Source organism: Sander lucioperca, chromosome 2 (genome assembly GCF_008315115.2).
Source record: "Sander lucioperca isolate FBNREF2018 chromosome 2, SLUC_FBN_1.2, whole genome shotgun sequence".
In the NCBI taxonomy this organism is placed as follows: domain Eukaryota; kingdom Metazoa; phylum Chordata; class Actinopteri; order Perciformes; family Percidae; genus Sander; species Sander lucioperca.
The window spans coordinates 14,125,305-14,144,405 of NC_050174.1; the positions used below are offsets into that span (position 1 = coordinate 14,125,305).

Consider the following 19,101-nt stretch of genomic DNA (forward strand, 5'->3'; position numbering starts at 1 on the left):
CTGAGGTCCAGCAGCTGGACCCAGAGAGGGAAACCTCACTACATATTGGTTGCACTCTCACTAAACATTTCACCAACTAATATTGTAAAAGAGCTGGATGGATCATCACTGAATAATTCTCTAGGCAAACAGATAAAGTAAGGTTAAGAGCTAAAAGCAGGCTTCTCACAGATTTAAGTCAGTGCTAATTTTCTTTCTTGAAATAATTCCTTGAAATTCCCTCCATAATCCCCCAGTGAAATGTTTCACCAAGGTGTGGTATTTCTAAATGGAATGAGCAATCATTGGAAGCACTGGGAGATGAGAAGGCAGACATATTGGTTAGGTTGCGTGTGAGATGACCTTTCAGTTCATCTAAGATGAAACGAGGCTGCTGAACCCGAAATGATTCAGAGTGTCTAAACTGACAGGCGAGGGCACGGCCATAGCAGAGCGTCATCCGGCTGCCTGGCCTCTATAGGCATCTCTCGTGATTTATTGTGAAATTGCCAGGGACTCAATGTGGCGTGCAGGTGAATGAGTTTTGCTAATAAGAGAAGCATTTCTGCTCCACAGAGCTCTTTTTCTGTATGAGCGAGCGTGTATGAAATCAGTGTGCAGTCTCCCAGTACCACATGCTCTGGTGGAGGCAGCTAGCTCATCAGTCTACAGCTTATCTGATGTTTTAGGTGGGTGGAAAAGGTTGGGAGTGAGGAGAGAAAAGGAGGATAAAAACTGAGTTCCTGAAGGTACTTGTGTTGTTAAACATTTAGATTGGGTTCATGTTGTGTTCCTTATCTTCTTGTATAGTGAGACCATGTTGTACTGGCAAAATCGTACTAAGAAAAATCATTTTTTAACAAAAAAGACAACATATTTTTGATGGCTTCACGTTAGAATATAGAACAGGGATCTTCAACAGTCAATGCAGGGGGAGCCTCCAAATTATTGTTAATTTTTGAAAGTTTTTTCCAAAGTCTTACCATGAATCCAACATATTATTAGCAAATATAACCCACTGCTTACTGGCCTATAGGTAAGGTAGTCACTAAGGCCATCCACAGCTACAGTTAATCCTAAGGATTCACTGTGCCACATGTATGTTTAACATTAAAACATGATTTATAAAATCATGCATACAATTATTAGTAGCTTAATGTTCTATACAAAAACGGTATGTATAAAGGCTTTAGGTCCCCCTACACGTTATTGTAGGCCCAGTTTATTATGCAACTTCAATTTATACAATATACGTATGTAGTAGAGGGTCCCTGCTCTGTCTCTATTTTAGTTAGGGGTACTTAGCTTAAAAAACGTTGAAGACTCTTGATATAGACTATTAATGCTAAAATTAAAATGTAATGCAAAACTAAAGCACTAATGTAGTTTGTTAGTCATTTTGGTGTATTTTTGGATGAGGCGTATGGAGCAAAGGAGTGTGAGCTGCTGTACGAGACCATTGACTGTGCTTTGTAACAAATTACATTAAAATAAATGTTTTTTTAAACAGCTGATTCCCTTATTGTATGACTTAAATGTCCAAGATTCAGAGGAGAACATCCAGTCTTTGCCACAAAGCAGTTTCTTTAAAAAAGGATACTGTGGGTTGTTTTCCAATGATACTTTGAGGCCATACTGATGCCGCAATATACTGCTGCAAAGGTGAAAAAGGTCAAGTGACCAACAGGATTGTAGAGGCCGGCATATGGCAGTGATGTGCGAAGTGAATCCTAAGACTAATATGCTTACCTTCATTACAGTAAGGTCTTGTCCAGAGTCTTAAAAAATGTTTAAGACGATGTTTACAGCAAGGGACAGAGAAGAAGAAAGACCACAGCAGAGTAAAGCAACAAGAGAGGCATAGAAGTCATCTGCTTTATTTACTTTTGTCAAACAATGATACATAAGAGAGGAGAGGTCAAATGAAAACCAACCATCTACATTAAAATAAAGACATTTTAGTCCTGAGATTGACAAAAAGCAGGGAACAGACAAAATATCTATTGTGGTCGTTGGGATGGAGGGGGAACAGTGGCAGTTTCAGCAAATTGAAGATGATGGTTGTGGGGGGATTAGGGGCAGATTACAGAACTGGAGAGGGGGTAGAAGGTAAGCAATCACTGGGATGCTTGGCTGTAGGCACATTCAAAAGTTGAAAACCCCACGACTAAAGGATTTTACAGCTCTCTTTATATTCCGACTTCTTATTTCGAAATCTAAGACTCATATATATATATATCATTTTCAAAAAAAGCAAGGTATTCTTTACATTTTTTTATCCTGAGGAGACAAAATCATTTTTTAAACATAAATACAACACTGCAGGGAGAACAATAAGAGAGATGCTTAATAGATTTCCCATTTCCATATATATTATTTTCTCAAGGTTGCGGCACCCTCAGACTTTGGCAGGGTTGGTGCATTTGAGATCATTTGGGAAAAACAGCCCTGTTTGTTCACAGGAACATTCGGAGAGCACAAACAGTAAAAGGAAACAGGAAGAAAGAAAGCAAAATCCCCAGACTTTTGTGTTTAGATTGGATACAGCAATATACCCACCACATAAACTAGATGAATATTTGGAGGCCATAAGCTTTTTCAGCTGAACATACATAGTTGTGACGCTGAAGAAATAAAAGCTGTAAGCTCCTGGATTTACGACCCGCTGCATTGCCTTTTAGAAAAAAAAAAGGGCTCTGGGGCTGTGCCTTTGGAAAAGATCCTGATTTATTTTGTGATCTGTGCTGATTTTTACCTTGTGTTGTATTTTATAAATGCTTAAAACAACATTTAAATTGTATGGTGCTCATACGCGACCCATCCAGTTTTATTCAGTAGCACTATAGAGATGGCAATGTGCTGTAACTCTATAGCAAAACACAACAAATCTTTTAGTGATATTGTGCAATAAAGCTATAAGGCTGGTGGGTTAACTATACAAGCCTCCTCAGGACCAACTGTATTATTGATTAGAGTATTTTCTTGCTAGGTCGGAGAGGACTGGCCTCATGACTTTATCTTCTGCAGACGGTGATGAGGGATGCTGGGAAGGACTCTGAGATGAGAGCACCAGGGGCCCAAGGGCAGCCAAGGGACGTGACTGCGGTTGACCAAAGCGGTGTGGAGGGGACGTCACCCCCCTACTCACCCCCCTTTGTCATCTGTAGGTTAGAGAAGCAGCGCCAAGACTCGACAGAGTGAGCAGCTGCCTTTATTTTCTCTATCCCTCCCTACCCTCCCGTCCCCTCTGTTTTGAGAGTGAATGAGCTGGTCTGTCCGCTCTCCTTCTTTCTCAGCAGTTTTTAAGGTGCATAATGTGTGACTTGACCTTTCCACTGGGCAAGGGTCTTCATGGACTTACTGGGATTTACTAAGGGATTTTTACAACCAGCATACGTCAATTCCCCTCCACTTTGCTCTCAGGCCATCCTTGTGAGCGTCTCATTGCCCTTGAAAAAGTGTTAACAGTCGATAGTCTGTATCTACAGAGATAAGTTATAGATTGAAATGTCTTCCTTCATTCAGACGGTGTGTGATCGATGTAATGTATAATTTCCTGGGCAGCTTAACTTGAAATATTTTTTCAAGCATTAAAAAGTTAATTACAAATGAAAATTTCACTTACTAGAATTTAGTAAATTGAGGCACAATAAGTCTTTCAGGGAGGAATGTGATTTCCTCAGAGCTTGAATCTGAATGAGGCCGCAGAGCCAAAGAGGGGACGCAGAAACTAGCACCAGGAACATGGCAATTATCCTGATTACTGATGCTTCGAGGCTCCTCTGACCCCAAAATCCCTCCCTGTATCTCTCTCCCTCTTTCTTTCTTTTGCTGAGATCTGTCATATTGCACAGGGCCCCTCAGCCAGGCAGGGAGCAACCATGTATAATCCAACAGAAAACAAATCCCCTCGATCAAACACAGCCCAGCTTTTTAAAGCAGGCCTCTGAGCCCAGGCGCCATGGTGCGGTGCTGAGGCCCTCTGAGACGCTGTGGAGGCTGTGATTTAGCAACCCCCCCCCCCTTAAAACCCTGCTGTCCTCCCCTTCAATGCCAGCCAGCCAGTCCTAACCTTCAGTTTGTTTAAGCACTGCTGAACCCTATTGGCCCTGGACAGGGGGAGGGTGGGCTTAGATAATGACATGCCATATGCCACTCTGCCTCTGCAGCTGAGTGAGCCACGCATGGATCAGCTCAGGCACAAATCTATTTGAAATTTAATTCTATTATCCTAATATGGGCTAAGCGTCCATTGTCCAAATCGGGAATTGTGGAATGGACCAGAGTTGCAGGGCTAAGATGCATCCCATCAATAGGAGCTAATTCATGTGTGTAAAGGGCCAGGGGGACAGACAGTTTGGAGCCTGTACAGTAGATAACAGGTATAATTATCTTAATACCACCTTATATTTAATGCAACATGTGAATTAACTTTATATTCTTTTATATTTCTGCTAAAAAGGAAAGAAAAATGCTTCATTTTGTGTTGTCTTCTCTCTGTTTCACTCAGTTGAACTTAGCTCAAAGTGGCCAGATTCCTTGCAGTGTCTAATAGGAAATCCCTTGCTATTTGAAAAGGGTTTGATTTCAACCCTTTGAGTGAATGAATACTCTCCACTGGCAGTGTCCAGCAGCCAGGCGTCACCCAATATTCCCATTAGCAGAGAGGCCTGGTGCCTCAGACCTCCACTGGTGGGAAAGGCCAGACACCAGAAACTCCACTGCCTCAAGTGTCTCCTCTTCACTTCAACATCATGTGACAGGGTTTAATGCTTGGATGCAGAAGCCAAACGGAGGGGATTTAGGGACGGGATGTATCTGTAAATCTGTCAAAATATTTCTACAAGACAGAAAATATGCTGGAATCACAGTGTGGCTGGGGTATTAAGCTGTTGAAACAACATGAACATTTTTCACTGGAATGTAAAGGAGGCTTACTGTGCAAATTTAAGCCAAGGGGGCTTCATATTCTTTCCACTGAAATCTTTGTCAGCCTTCAAAGACAGTAGCGGGTCTAGAAACACCATTAGCTCAAAATTAAAGGCGCATAGTAAAGATTAAGCAGGGGTTATCTTAAGGGGAAAATGGGTCTATTTATGGAGTGCAAATGATCACGGAAACATTATTTCCTGCTTCATCTTTAATGTCTGTGTGTAAATCCTTTCTTTTTTCAACAATGCTGAATTCCTTTCCCTTATCTTTAGATGGCCAAAGTCTCAATTAAATATTGTGGGTTTTCTCAATGGCAGAGGTACAGTACAGTAAAGGGTCTACGACACACATCACGCTCCACTCTGGATCTCACAGAGATGCTGCTGCTGAAACGAGGGCCCGATCTCCCATTGAATTCTAGAGGACATGCGTTAAAAAATAATGACGAGATGTGGCTTCTGAATATATTCTTAAAGAAATTTATTTTACACCTCAAAACAAAAAAGGATAGGGATTAGGGATGTGGTACATTGGGAATGTATTGACAACTGTAGTTTACATTTTTTTGGTGTAAGCTCAGAGAAAAATGTTAATACAGTCATAATAATTGCACTTCATAAATCTAGACTGATGCCAGTATTTCCCCACAACAAAGCTCCAGCTCCTTCTCTCCAGTTACTAAATTCAATTTACCATTGAAATTTGACGGACAAAAGAAATGCTAATTTAAGACCAGAGGACTGCTGCACTGATCCAATTTTTCTCTTTCACTTGGGTCCCACAAGGCAATGAAACATCGCAGTAATTTAAGTGCAGTACATTCAAGAGAATCTCACAGTCATAATAAATATTTCACTGCTCTGAATCATCAAGTTAAGACTGGCCCTGGCTAAATGTATCCCAACCAGGGGCTGAAAAGGACAAGGCAAAGCAGTGAGCCTCGTCTCATTTCATCTGATACCAGAGGACAGGGCATGATTGTTTCCATTTTGTATGTTTAAAGGATCAGGGGTGAATAGTGCTCCCAAACTTCTGTTTGTCCCCGATAACATTTGACAGAAGGGATGTAGCACTGTAACTACAGGTAGAAAGGAGTCATGTGAGAACTTGATCTCTACTATAGCTCCAGAGAATATCTAAAGCCTCTGAGAAAAGGGAGCGAGATTTGCAAAATATCTCCTGTACATTACTCAGATATGATGTTGATGGGACTGGTTAATCAGTTTTTCAGTCTTGATGGTAGTATTCTTATAATGACACAATTACAAAAAAAAAAAGTCTGAGGATTTTGATAAACACAAACTAAAATGCACACACGCGCATGCACTCAGCCACATACACGCATAAACATACATGTAAGGTTATATAAATAACCTCCCAATCACATTCTTCATTGTAACATTTCTTTTTTATGGTTGTTTTTTTTGCGACATTTTCTTTTTTAAATAAGTATTTCAAGATTTATGGTAGATTCCAGTGTTGGTTAAGAAAAAGAGCTCTCCGACCAGGTTCTTACAGAACCAAAGCAGCGACTATGCCTCACACCAGGACATAAGAAACTGCACATCAGCTTGAGGAGGAATTATTAAATCATAAAAACAAAAGTGGAAAAAAAAAAAAGAAAATGAAAAAAGCATTTGAGACACTTTTCCCCATAGCAGCCAATGCATATAATATACCTACAAATATATAAAACAACAAAAAATAGGTTCAAGTTTTTCAAGTTTCTTAAATATATCATATCCAATCTACCCAATTCCAAACTTCAAAGTTAACAAGATTCAAGCAGTGCAATTTATGTATCAATTATAACAGCAATCATAACTAATATTGTACTATCCTTTTAATTCAACCTTATGATCCTTGTACATACACACCCGAGTATTATTGTGTATACATTGTGTATCTGTCTATATGTGTGTTTATTTGTGTATTGTTACAGAGTTTTGGATTTTGAAAGCAGCCCTAAACGTCGGCCCTTTTAAGACCCTTTCAGTGACAACCTACACAGTAGCTTTATCCTTAGTATTTGGAAGGGGGATACAAGTGCCATATGCACTTCATGTCAAGCTATGATTCTCCTCAAAAAGTTCAGGCAAGTAAAACAACAGCAAAAAAAACGAAGAAAAAATAAATCAATCCAAAATTCCTATTGGCAAACCACACAATGGAACATCTGGAGAATCTTGAAATCCCTTTTTCTCTCCCACTGGCAATCACTACCACCTTTCATATGGGGATTGCCACAGCGTGCCTTGAAACCACCAAACCTAAGGTCACATAGCACAACAACCACTCTTCTATAAGCTCCCACACTAGTTAAAGCAGTGCCACTCACAACAATCTGTTCCCATAAAAAAACATCTCTGTTCTTTAACTTTGATTTTCTTCACAAATTCAAAACTCTTGATTCTCTTCCTCCTCTACTTCCCCCTCTATCTGTAAACAGGGAGGCGGATGTGTGCATGCTGGTGGTCTAACAGACGTGGTACAGACACAGTCTCGTAGCCTTTGCCAAGCATCTGCTCCTTGATGCAGGGTGGGTGGATTTCGTTGATCAGGTACTCCAGAGACTGCAAGCTGCTGCTCAGCACTGATGTGTTGCACAAGCTCTTGCTGGGCAGGCTGCAGCATAAACCTCCCCCGCTGTCTATAGCAGGGTGATGATGATGGTGGTAGTGGTGATGGTGGTGGGGGTAGCCCATCTCTCTGTGCCCCGTGACCGGCCCTCCTGTGGAGGTGGCCAAAAGCTCCTGGGGATTGTAGCAGTCACTGTCAGGTGTCACCAACACACTGTTCCACGGAGGGGCAAAGTATTGACCCACTGAGAAATTTCCATGCATACCCACACAGTTCAAAGGGGATGAGCTGACTTTGTCCATCCCGCCTCCTCCGCTGGCACTCGCTGTCAGGTGGTAAGGTCTGGAGGAAGAGGAGGACATTTGTGCCGCCATAATCCCTCCCCCTGGAACACAAGTTTCGGGGGACTTGCTGATAGCGCCCCCTCCTCCGCTACCTCCGCTGTACATGCGGAGCACAGCCTGTTGATGATGCTGCTGCTGCTGCTGCTGCTGCTGCTGCTGTTGTTGCTGCTGCTGCTTCTGCCAAAGAATGTAGTCCATACTATCTGCGTACACACCAGACTTCATTGCCTCTGCATTTTGAGTCGGCAGCCCGGGCCCTGTGTATACCATATTAGCCTGGGAACCCATTCCTACTACGTAGCCTCCTCCTGAGGAGCTAGATGAGACCCCCATGACAGTTGTGCCCTGCTTGGAGGGGCTGGAATTTGACGGTGCAGTGGCAGCCCCCTGGCACACCTGCTGCAGAGCTTGGGCCTGGCAATGCTGGTTGATCTGGTAGATGATGCTCTGGATGGAGGGGAGGTTGGACTGTGCGGGCAGGGCCAAGCCTCGGCCCCCTGTTACAGGAATCACTGAACCAGCTACAGTGACATTTGGGGGAACCGACAGTACGGGGCCTTCTGGAGGCTTTGATGGCCCAGTGTGGTATACCATTTGGCCGCGGCCACTGGCTAAAGTGCTACTACTAGGTGGAGGGTATGGGGCGACAGCTATGTGGGCTGGAGAGAGCTTAGTCCGTCTGCCTTCAGAGTTCTTGAGAACACCTTTTGAAGGGCCAAAGGTGGCTGTTGATAATGATGACGATGAGGAGGTCTTGACGATGGCGAGCAGGCCCTGGTTGCCCCCTGTGTGGGTATAGGGACTGTAGCGTTGCCCTGTGGTGTCAAATCCATTTACAGTTCGATTAAGGTGCTTGTGCTGGGGAACCCTGATGTTGGTGGGGAAGATCTTGATGGACAGAGGGCTGTTGGCCGTTTTCTGAGCGAAAGCATTAAGTTCTGCCGCAGTGGGGTAGCGTGGGGAATGTGTGGGCACCACCAGCTCACCTGCAAATCAAACAGAGAGAAAAGTATGAGTGAAATGAAAGATTGAGATAAAAAAAAAAAAAAAAAAAACTAGTTGTAATGTGTTGCAGACCAGGAGTTTAATTACCAGAAATATCGAAGGAGCCAACAGCAATGGCATCCACAAAGTCAGATCAATCAATCAACTGCAACAACCACTATTCTGCTGCAACAGTAAAAGCTGGGAGCATTACAGTGACTACTGACTAGCAGAGTGTTCGACAAGAGCAGGTGAATGAAACCAGATGCAAAGAGCGGACACACTGTAGAACAACCCAAACAGAGTTTGCAAATAGTAAATCAGGACTGACATTCATTTATGTTCCATCACTCCCCTCCTTCATTTGAGCTTTCTTTCCATCTCATTTTCACACCCTCCTGTGGAGGTTCATCCCTAGGCAAATGGATCTTTTAAAAAAACTCATTCTGTCAAAGCCTAGTACCTTAGGCGCTGTTAAATCAGTGCATTGTGAAATTAATTTGGACCCTCTTTATCATTGAATTGGGTTAGCCGTGGATACCAGTCAAGCACGGACAAAGGGGAGGGGATAAAAGCTTGTTTAATTGCAGTGGCACATTTGAGATTTAAAAGAGGTATCACTTACTGGGTCTTACCCTTGGCCACAGAATTTCAACATTTTTTATTACAGGAGTATGTGGAGAGGCCCTCACAAAAAAACATCTACGGGGAATTACAAGCCTGGTTAAGGTGAACTTCATCAGACCGGAGCCAAGTCAAGATTGCTACAATGTTGCTATCTGCAAACTTGGTCAAGGATAAAACTGGAAATTGGTTTGAAGATGAGCATAATGAAAAGCATTTAAAAAGATGGAAACACATCATTGTTGAGATTAAATAAATCAAACATAAGACATGCCAATGGTTTGCACTTGTGTGACTGTGAAATATTTCAATGATGAACACAGAGTAGCAAAAGGTTTGCTTTTGTGTTCATGTAATATAGATGTATGTTATTGCATGTATTTATTTTACATTTACAGAATAATACATGACAGAACAGACAAAATACAGGTCAAAATATGTTGCTATAGATGGACATGTAAATGCTGTTTATTTTGCCATATGAAACCAATCCAAACTCAAAATTCAATTCTGCAGTAAACGCAGCGAGTAAGACTAGCAATGGCCCTCGCTCAATGAGCCAAGACTTGGCCATTGTGAATTGAGGTGGCAAACAGGAAAATGGCAATTTCTAAAAACCCCACCATGTGTCATTGTTTGGGGGCTGGGCATGGAGGTGAGAGGCCGAAGTGAGATTGGATTTAAACGACATTATTCAGGCAATTTCATGGCTACTTAGCTCAGTGTAACAAAAAGGGTGGGGGGGTGGAAAAAGAACTCAATTTACAAGCAATATATCAGCTGCCACAAATGACTTGCAACCCCTTCAAAAATGACATTTTTATGCAAAAGTTAACAAAACGCACAAAAATTAACTGCCATAACTGTGCCGTCAGCAAATGTCCTGGCGACCTAAGGAGTCTGCAGGGTGGAGGCTGTGACTAGGACTCACTCCATTTCCTCTCCAATTGCAAAATCATTTTAAAGAGACTCCACAGCCAAGTAGTCACAATTCTCATTTCTTTACTCCCATTACAGATAGCATGGGGAGTTCATTTCAACAACCCTATGGGTCTCCAACTGTGAACATGATTAAATCTACAAGATCCATATCATAAAAGAAATAAATTGGGAATTTAACAGCAGAGTGGAGATACTGTGAATATCCCAAGCCAAATTAAGTGCCTATTCCAGTCAGTTTGGTTCATCCTGCAGACAGCATGCTTTCTAAATCAGAAACACTCAACTTCAAATTAGAATTTAGATTTGTAAAAATGACCTGGATTTAATGACTTAGTTTTAATCAGAGTGAGGGAACCTGGTGCCATCCTAATGGGCAAGGCTGAGTCTGCCAGTCCAGCCTATCTAAGATCTTACCATCCTTACTGAGGCAAAGCTCTGCTTCCCTGGTGACGGCAGTGCCATTTGCTTTGATGTTCTGACTTGCAGTGGAAAACTGACAGAAGACTTGTTTCATTTGCTCAGAAGATAAAAAAACATGCTCATTTCAAAGCACATTGCTGGTCCACATGCAAATGGAATGGCAGCATTTTTTCTGATGTTCTTTACATGAGGGCAAAAAAAGATCTTTGATCATCACATGGTCTAAATGAGGAAAAATACTTATCTTTCAGGCATATCAAGGGCCTGTGCCCTGCCGTCCCTACAAGCCCCCAGCTGCAATATGCCCATCATTCCACCTAATTACTGCCACATGAGGGGAAAAAAACTATAAAATCAGCCAGGAAATTCATTAAAGGGTGGCTAATTCTATTCCTTCTCACTGACTGAGTCCATATTTTCCATGCCTGAGCCTGCATTTTCTCTGAGAGAGACGAGAAAGCCTTCTCCCTCCGTCTTTTCCCAGCTTGGCCCTTGTTTGTCAATAGGCAGAGCCTTTGGCACACCAACCTGGCATCAAAGGGTTTCACACTTCACAGGCCACAGGGATTAGAGGCCTTTCAGGCCTACAAAACCCATCTCAGCTCCACAAAGGCTTCCGGTTATTAGAACCCACAGGCATAAAGGAAGAAGAGGAGGAGGAGGCAAATGAGCATCTGGATGCTTCTGATTCCAGCTTCCTCAATAAAAAGTTCCATGGTATAAATTTTATAGCAAAGTTGATTACAGTTAGTATGGCCAGAAACTGGGGTGTAATTTCACTCTCATACATATACTATTATACACTCTGTGTCTTTGATGTGCAGGGTCTCCACATATCTCTCCTCCAGAGCAGTAAGTCTATACATGTGAGTGAGGACATGGAGGTTAAAGGAGAGTCTCTTTTTAGGCTGGCACTCTGTGACTTATTGGTTTAGGCTGCAGTAGATCATAGCTATGAGCAGCAGCATACAGATGGTGCTGGCTGATAAACACCCTCTGAGGCAGTCAGCACTGCCTCCGTTGAGGAGGTGTGAGCCCTCACCTCCTCATAAGGTAGGGGGTTTCCTGCACCTGTGCACACTCTCCAGTGTAGCCGTGCATGCAAAAACAATGCATGAAAATAGAAAAACAGGCAAACACACACACACACACACACACACACACACACACACACACACACACACACACACACACACACACACACACACACACACACACACACTTGCATCTGCAGTTGTGTGTCTCATTTGCCATCAGTGGAGCATGTTGTTATCCTCTGCTCAGCTCTCTCTCATGAAATGTAGGGCAGGGACAACAACAGGTGCCTGTGCGGGCGACAGCCTGCAATGCCTCCTGGGCTAAATGCCTTACACTCGCTTCATTTCGACATGCGACAGCCTTGTAAGGATTAATTATTTCCCTGGGGATGGAAGAATATGGTTTTTCCCTTCCTGTGAGCAGGAGGCTATGTGCGCTCACAAGCACATGAAACAGCATTATAGTAAATGAACAGGGAAACCTGGGCTAGCACTGCTTTAACAATAAGCAAGAAAAAAAGTTTCACATGAAAGGAATGTAAACAAACCAAGCATATGATTGAACTGCATTGCAGATGAGATAAAAGCTCAGGCAAACACATGCATTAGTTCTGAGAGATCAGGCGCCAGGGAGCAGAGATGGCAGGGAGGCAATTAATGGGCTGACCTTCGTCCTTAATCACCCAGTGCCTGGCACACAATGCCCATGTGTCAGAGCAGCACATCTCTAAATGCCACCCCTCATTAGCACCATGCACGTAGTGAGAGAGGCTATCTGTGCAGCGTTACACTCTCCAGCGGTCAGACAGTGATAGCAAGGCTGCGATAGGATAACATGGCAGCCCAGAGCCGGACTGAGCTGCAGTAGGCCATGATATGATCTAGAAATCCCATTTCACTTGGAGGATGGCCACTCTCCTTTCTCTCTATTTTTGATTGGCATGAAACTCCCCATGCGCAACGTCCTTGGTGTACCCATTGCTGTTAAGGTGATTGCATGTGTGCTTATGTGTATGCACGTGTGTGTGTGTGTGTGTGTGTGTGTGTGTGTGTGTGTGTGCGCGTGCGCGTTTGGTAAAAGGGGTACCCAGTTCTGAACACTCAATTAACACTCCTTTAATTAGCAAGCAGTACATTTTGAATTCTGATGAACTAATTTTCTTGGTGTGAGGGGGGAGGGCTGGTAAAGATGAGGTCCACTGGGTACAAAACAGCAATAAAGAGGGAACTGGTTAGATTAGACTGTAAAAAATCCATTAAATTCTGTGCACTTCTTCCAAGTGAGAGGTCAAATTGTGTTGATCACAAGAAGCAAAGGCAGACAGAGAGAATATGAGAGCAGGGAGTTAGGTGAGGTGGAAAGGGGAGGGGGGTTAGCAGGGGAGTGGAGAAAAAGGGAGAGGAGATAGGGAGTCAGAGGCTGTGCGAGAGTGCAGCACCAAATCCAGAGGACCATGAGAATGCTTTGCATTTTAATTAGTGGTTTAAATGAATAAGCTGAGGGAAAAGTCTGAGAGAACCGCTTGAAATGCCCTTGCTCCCGTTTATTAGTGTTCCAAGTGTTCTAAAATTACGAGCAGGTTGGATAAGTTTCTTCTTATTAGTGGAGAAAACGTTAAACACATCAAAAAGCTCTCGCCGTTTCCTCACTCACTCCTGCATGCCCGCATCCCTACTTACCGCATCTTTTGATCCCCTCTGACCATGTACATTGGTGAGCAGTGGGAAAAAAATGCTTGTTTAAATGAAGGGAGAGAGCCGTTTGGTTGAACTGCAATTAAGTTTTCACAGAACGAGTGCAAAGTACACATAACTTTGGCTAAACAAACAGAGCCGTCTGTGATGAGGTTAGGCCAAACAACAGGAGCAGAGATGAAAGAAAACATGGGGTCAGCCTCAGTCCAACATCAACCAAGTTCACTGGGAGCCATTTCCCCCTGAGAGGGACAGTTTAATGTGTGTGAGCCAAGAGGGGTCATTAGCTGCTGTACTCATCATAGGTCCCTTCAATCTACGTGCAGCATGCAGTGGGGGTAATTGCATGCAACAAATGATCCTCACAGGATTCAAATTGGGGATTTCTCAAATATGTGGTAAGCGTTTTAGACCACTACGCCAGCAGGTTGCCCCTTTTATTCACATTCCACCACTAATGGACACTTTTCCCTTAACCTCATTGTAAATTATTCAAATATAATAATAATTCATGGCTAAAACAGTCTTCACCCCTCAGCTTGGAAAAATGTCTGTTGCAGCCTAGAAAGGGCAGATTCAACAGCATTGTTCCATGGAGGAACCCTTGACCTAAGTCTATTGTTTAGTTCTTAGCAGATAGGATCATGGTCTATGACATCCTCTCCCCACCACCGTTAGCCTGCTGTAAAAGGATGGGCAGACGGGGGGAAGCCAGAAGCAGCTTCGCGTCCTGAACAATACCTGCCTTGTGCTAATGGAGGTGTCATCTGGCACAGGGCTGATTAGTCAGCGATTACAGCCAGGCCTCAATTGCCGTGACAACTGCTGCAAACACAATGGGCCCTGATAGAGCCAGCTGTTTGGTCCTCTGCAATTAACCCTGCATCCCACTCGTCTCCGGCAGTGCGCTGCCTCTAATTGACTATCGGGCACACAAAGCAGGGGCTGTCGGCCAGACCCCCTGGACCTAGCCCCCCCACCCCTCTGCCGAGGTAGAGATGATAATAATAGAGGCGTCCTGTGGACTCGGCCATCAGTCAATCAAAGCCTCAGTGCCCCACAGGAGCTTCCTGGGGAGAGAGGGAGCAGAGGAAGCACATGTATGAGCCAGTGATGAACAGGGTACAGCAGCATTGCAGGGGGGCAGACATGTTGAATATGCCCTCAGCCGGAGTACTAATCAATTCAAGTGCAAGTGAGGGGAAAGGGAACCCTGCTGCTTGCTTGATATCAGAAAAGCCATTTTTAGGAACCCTCATCTCCCTCTGTTCATCTCAAGGTTGATTTTTTGTGCAACAACACAGAGAGAGAAAAAAATTAAGGCAATTATTTGTCAGGCCTTTGCTATCTATAATTGCAAAGATAAAAATCAAACTGCAATGATTTCTCAGGGGATAGAGCTGTCTGAATTCACAGCTGCTTGTGTCATCATAATCATTAAACAACTGCATGTTGTAAGACAGTCTTCACCAAACTCCTCTGTGTCTCCTCTAAATTCTTCACATTTATATTTAAGGGGGTTGGACTTATCGATGGTAATTTCAAACGTAACTTCTTAAATCCAAAATCTGTATTTTGCGAAGTGAACAACCCGTATATTTTACAGTTACATAGTGTTACGTTTAAATCAAATGTCAGACACTAAATAACAGGAAAATAATTTAATCGAATAAATCACTATATAAATAAAATCAGTAGTTGGACAACATTTTTCAACAAGCAGTGCCATGCTGCTATCACATATTGGGCTTTTAACCTGCCAACATGTTTCACGAATAGCAAAGAGGATAATGAGAATGTTAAAGCAATCTGCACACTGATCCTTCCAGGCACACAGACATGGCACAATGTCAAAAATGGATTTATTCATTAAAAGAGATTAGAAAAAACTTGGACAAAACTCCCAAATCTAATCTTTCATTTCATTAAAACCAATCTCATCTCAGATTTAATCTGTTTAACCTATTTCCTGCACAAGCAGATGGAAGAAATACCAAATTGAGAGCCTAATTTGGGCTTCCTCCTCACACAGACTGCAGCATGAGGTCATTTAGTTAGCCTGCAGTGAGGCAGTCCACGTGTGCAGTTAATACAGTACACTGAGACAGAGATAAGGTCCACAGGTACAGATATCACTAGGAAGGAGCAGAGGAAAAACAAGATCCGTTTTACCTTTCTGCACATGTTTGCCTATCAATATAATTGCTCTTTTACAGTTTCACATATATGTATAACGTGATGGTGAACAATGTGTCCGATCAAAACAACTAATTAGGTTTCTGTTATAAAGGTTTCCTCCCAAGAAATGTGAAATATTATACCACCAGGACACTGTTGTGTTTTCATTTTCTCGTTAGAATTTATCTCTAAAGCCAGATGTTCCTGAATCAGCCATGAAAATTAATTAGCTGGTTTGATGTGGCAACCTCATGCTCCTTCCAGACTGACCTGGCTTTTATGAGCTGTAGGGGAAATTACTGAGAATTGATTGATCCTGAAGGACTCTTCTGTACACATGGCATGGCAGACACACACACACACACACACACACACACACACACACACACACACACACACACACACACACACACACACACACACACACACACACACACACACACACACACACACACACACATCCTGCTACCAACAGCTGACCCAAACTATTTACCCTGCTGTTGATCCTTTCTCTTTAATAGCTACATCGATAACGATTCATCGTCAAAATCCATTAATCTAAAGAAGCTCCATACATGTTCTTTATTTTTAGTTCTAAATAGCATGCAAATAAATGTGATACACAATTAAAACCAGGTTCAATTTCCCTTTATATATGTCTCTTTCTCTCTTCTTCATCCTCATTATCCCCTCTCTATATTGTGTATGTCTCTTCTCTTGCTTCATCCCCCTCTCTGTCTCTTCACTCTCCCTCTCTGAGTAAGTGAGTTTCATCTGGGGTGCTTGCCGGGCGAAATCACCTCAGGGTGAACACTTTATTATCTGTAGTCAAAGCGTCACCACAAATACCATTCTACACACACAAGTGTCACTTTCCATTTGTCTGCACTCTGGCTGCATTAGCGGAGCCTAGCCGGGCCAGAGGCTTGTCTCAAACACGCCCGGCAGAAGAAAACTAACAGCGTGGGAAAGCACTCGTCCTGCATTCCTGCCCCATTAACACCACTGGCATCACAAGAGGAGACCTACTGCCTCTCCCGGGTATTAAAAACAGTAGCACTAACCTTTGTGAAGATATCATTTGAAAAGGCAGAATGATAAAGATATTTAGACATCTTACAGCCTTAGCCTTTTATGTTATGTTTAACGCAAGAAGTCATAGCATGCATGAAAGAGAACTAAAGTCCAAGCAGATCACTACACATTACACACACACGCACACACACACACACACACACACACACACACACACACACACACACACACACACACACACGCACACGCACACGCACACGCACACGCACACACACACACACACACACACATACACACACACACACACACACACACACACACACACACACACACACACACACACACACGTTAATTGATCTAGCTGACTGTCCAGCAAAAACAACACCAGTGAGTAGTTTAAGTCCTCTTTGAGCCACAAAGGAATGCAGGCCAGCAGCCGCCATGTCAGGCCTTTTGTGGGACACCCGTACACCAAACAAACACAGAAACTGGGACAACATGTTTACCCAACACTACACACTGCACTCCATAAACAAAATGGACAAACAAAAAGAACAGGCTTCATGTTTGTTCCAATGACGGCCAACAAAAAAAAAAAGCCATTTCAATAGAAAATATCAACCCTGAATATTTCACGGAGCAGCTCACAGCCACGACCTCATTTCAGGCACGAGTTTCACCAGGCTCTTTCCATTTGCAATAATTTATGGGCCTGGATGGGCAATGTAATAGATTATAAATGGAAAAAACAACTATATTCATCACAAAACTGCTCTCTGTTTAATAATCAAGTTTGGCCAAAGGGCTTAGTGGAGTGCAGGGTTCTGTTTAGATGGGGGGGACCTAGCCCCCGGTTGGTTGGCTGCCTGTGATGAGCGAGCCCTCAGGCCTGCCTGGGCCACCCTCATTGTGCATACAGCATGGTCTAGAAAGCAGAGCTTTATCAGCAAATACCCCGAGTCAGCACAAGCAGCGGGGTGGTTATGCGTTGCGACTGGCACACCAGCTGATATTGTCATGTGCGATTAAGCCTGTGCTCATTGGCCTGTGAACTCATTCCTATGGCATCTAAAAAGTCAAACCCCCCCCACCCCCCTGACTGTCCTCCATTTATATCCCTGCCTCTCTGCTGCCCTCTCCTTAAGGTTTTTCCATTTTACACCCTACCACTTCACAATGTACCCTTACTGAACCTTGTGAAAAGCTGTGCTCCAGTACAAATAGATACAGAGTCAAAATACATCAACGGGTAAGACTGGTTTGATTTCCAAAACAAATCTCTGCAGCTTAATTAACTCGGTCCACAAGGGTCACCCACAAGTTAGAGCTAGCTAGTGCACCAAAAAAGCAGCCGGTGCCAGTTGTTTTGTCTCGGTTACCTTTCCAGATGACAATGCTGATAAAGGGGAACAAAGGCTGGCTCACGGAAGAAAGAAATTCAAACTGTGAAGCGAAGGAAGAAGAACTAGAGATTAAACCATTCAGTGATGAGGCAGGGAGCAGCGCAGGGCACAGAGCCAAGAAAGAAATACAACAAGCTAAAATCCTGACCTGAAAGATTTATGTCAAGCCTTCCCTATCCTGTTTTTAGGAGAATATGCCACACTGTGACACTATTTTCTCAAAGGGCTACATGTTCAGCCAAGAGCAAGCAGCATTCACAGTGATGCACAAACTCAAATGGACACAGCAACAACACAAACACACACACACACAGGTTTGGAGTATGGGACCCCAGAGGTAGAGATTGTAAGCGCATACACAGATAAGAAAAGGAACCAGTGCAGAGAGCAGAGAAGGAAGAAAAAAGGGAGAGAGTGGGAGTGAGAGGGAGAGATGAGGGGAGGCTGGAGGCGCCTGGGCAGGCCTGTCAGACTGGAGGAAGTGCTGGTGCGCAGGCCTGCAGGTAAATGGAAGAAGAAAGGCGCCTGCAGGCTGCCTGAGGCAAGCCTGGGCCCTTCTGTTCTATCATTTAGGAGACAAGTCCTCCACTGATTCCCAATTAATATTTAACACTGCACAGACAACAAGGCACTCGGCTGCAGTACACATGGAGAGGAGAGGAGAGGAGAGGAGAGGAGAGGGGAGATTTTCAGCAAGAAAAAGATTTCAAAAGATTTAATATCAATATAGTTGTGGAGGCAGAGATTTAACAGAAGATATGTGTTATATTTTAAGTATTGCTGTTTCTTATTTGATATTCTTTCATTTTATCCATCTAATGGACTGAGGTGAAACATAAAAACAAACATAGCTTTAATCACTTCATTAAGTAATACTTTTGCTTTCATGTAACCTAGGTAGGTCGATCACATTTTTAGTGCCTAGCAACATCAGAAAGCTAAACACAA

General features: G+C 43.2%; 1 protein-coding gene across 1 annotated transcript in view; it reads right to left on the reverse strand.

Annotated features, from left to right (window-relative positions):
- Positions 1 to 1,840: 1,840 nt before the first annotated feature.
- fam222a (family with sequence similarity 222 member A) overlaps positions 1,841 to 19,101 on the reverse strand; it is a 50,176-nt gene continuing 32,915 nt past the window's right edge. The window contains exon 3 of the mRNA XM_031308844.2: positions 1,841 to 8,821. Coding sequence (XP_031164704.1) covers positions 7,347 to 8,821 — 1,475 coding nt within the window. The 3' untranslated portion in view covers positions 1,841 to 7,346. The remainder of the gene's footprint in view (positions 8,822 to 19,101) is intronic.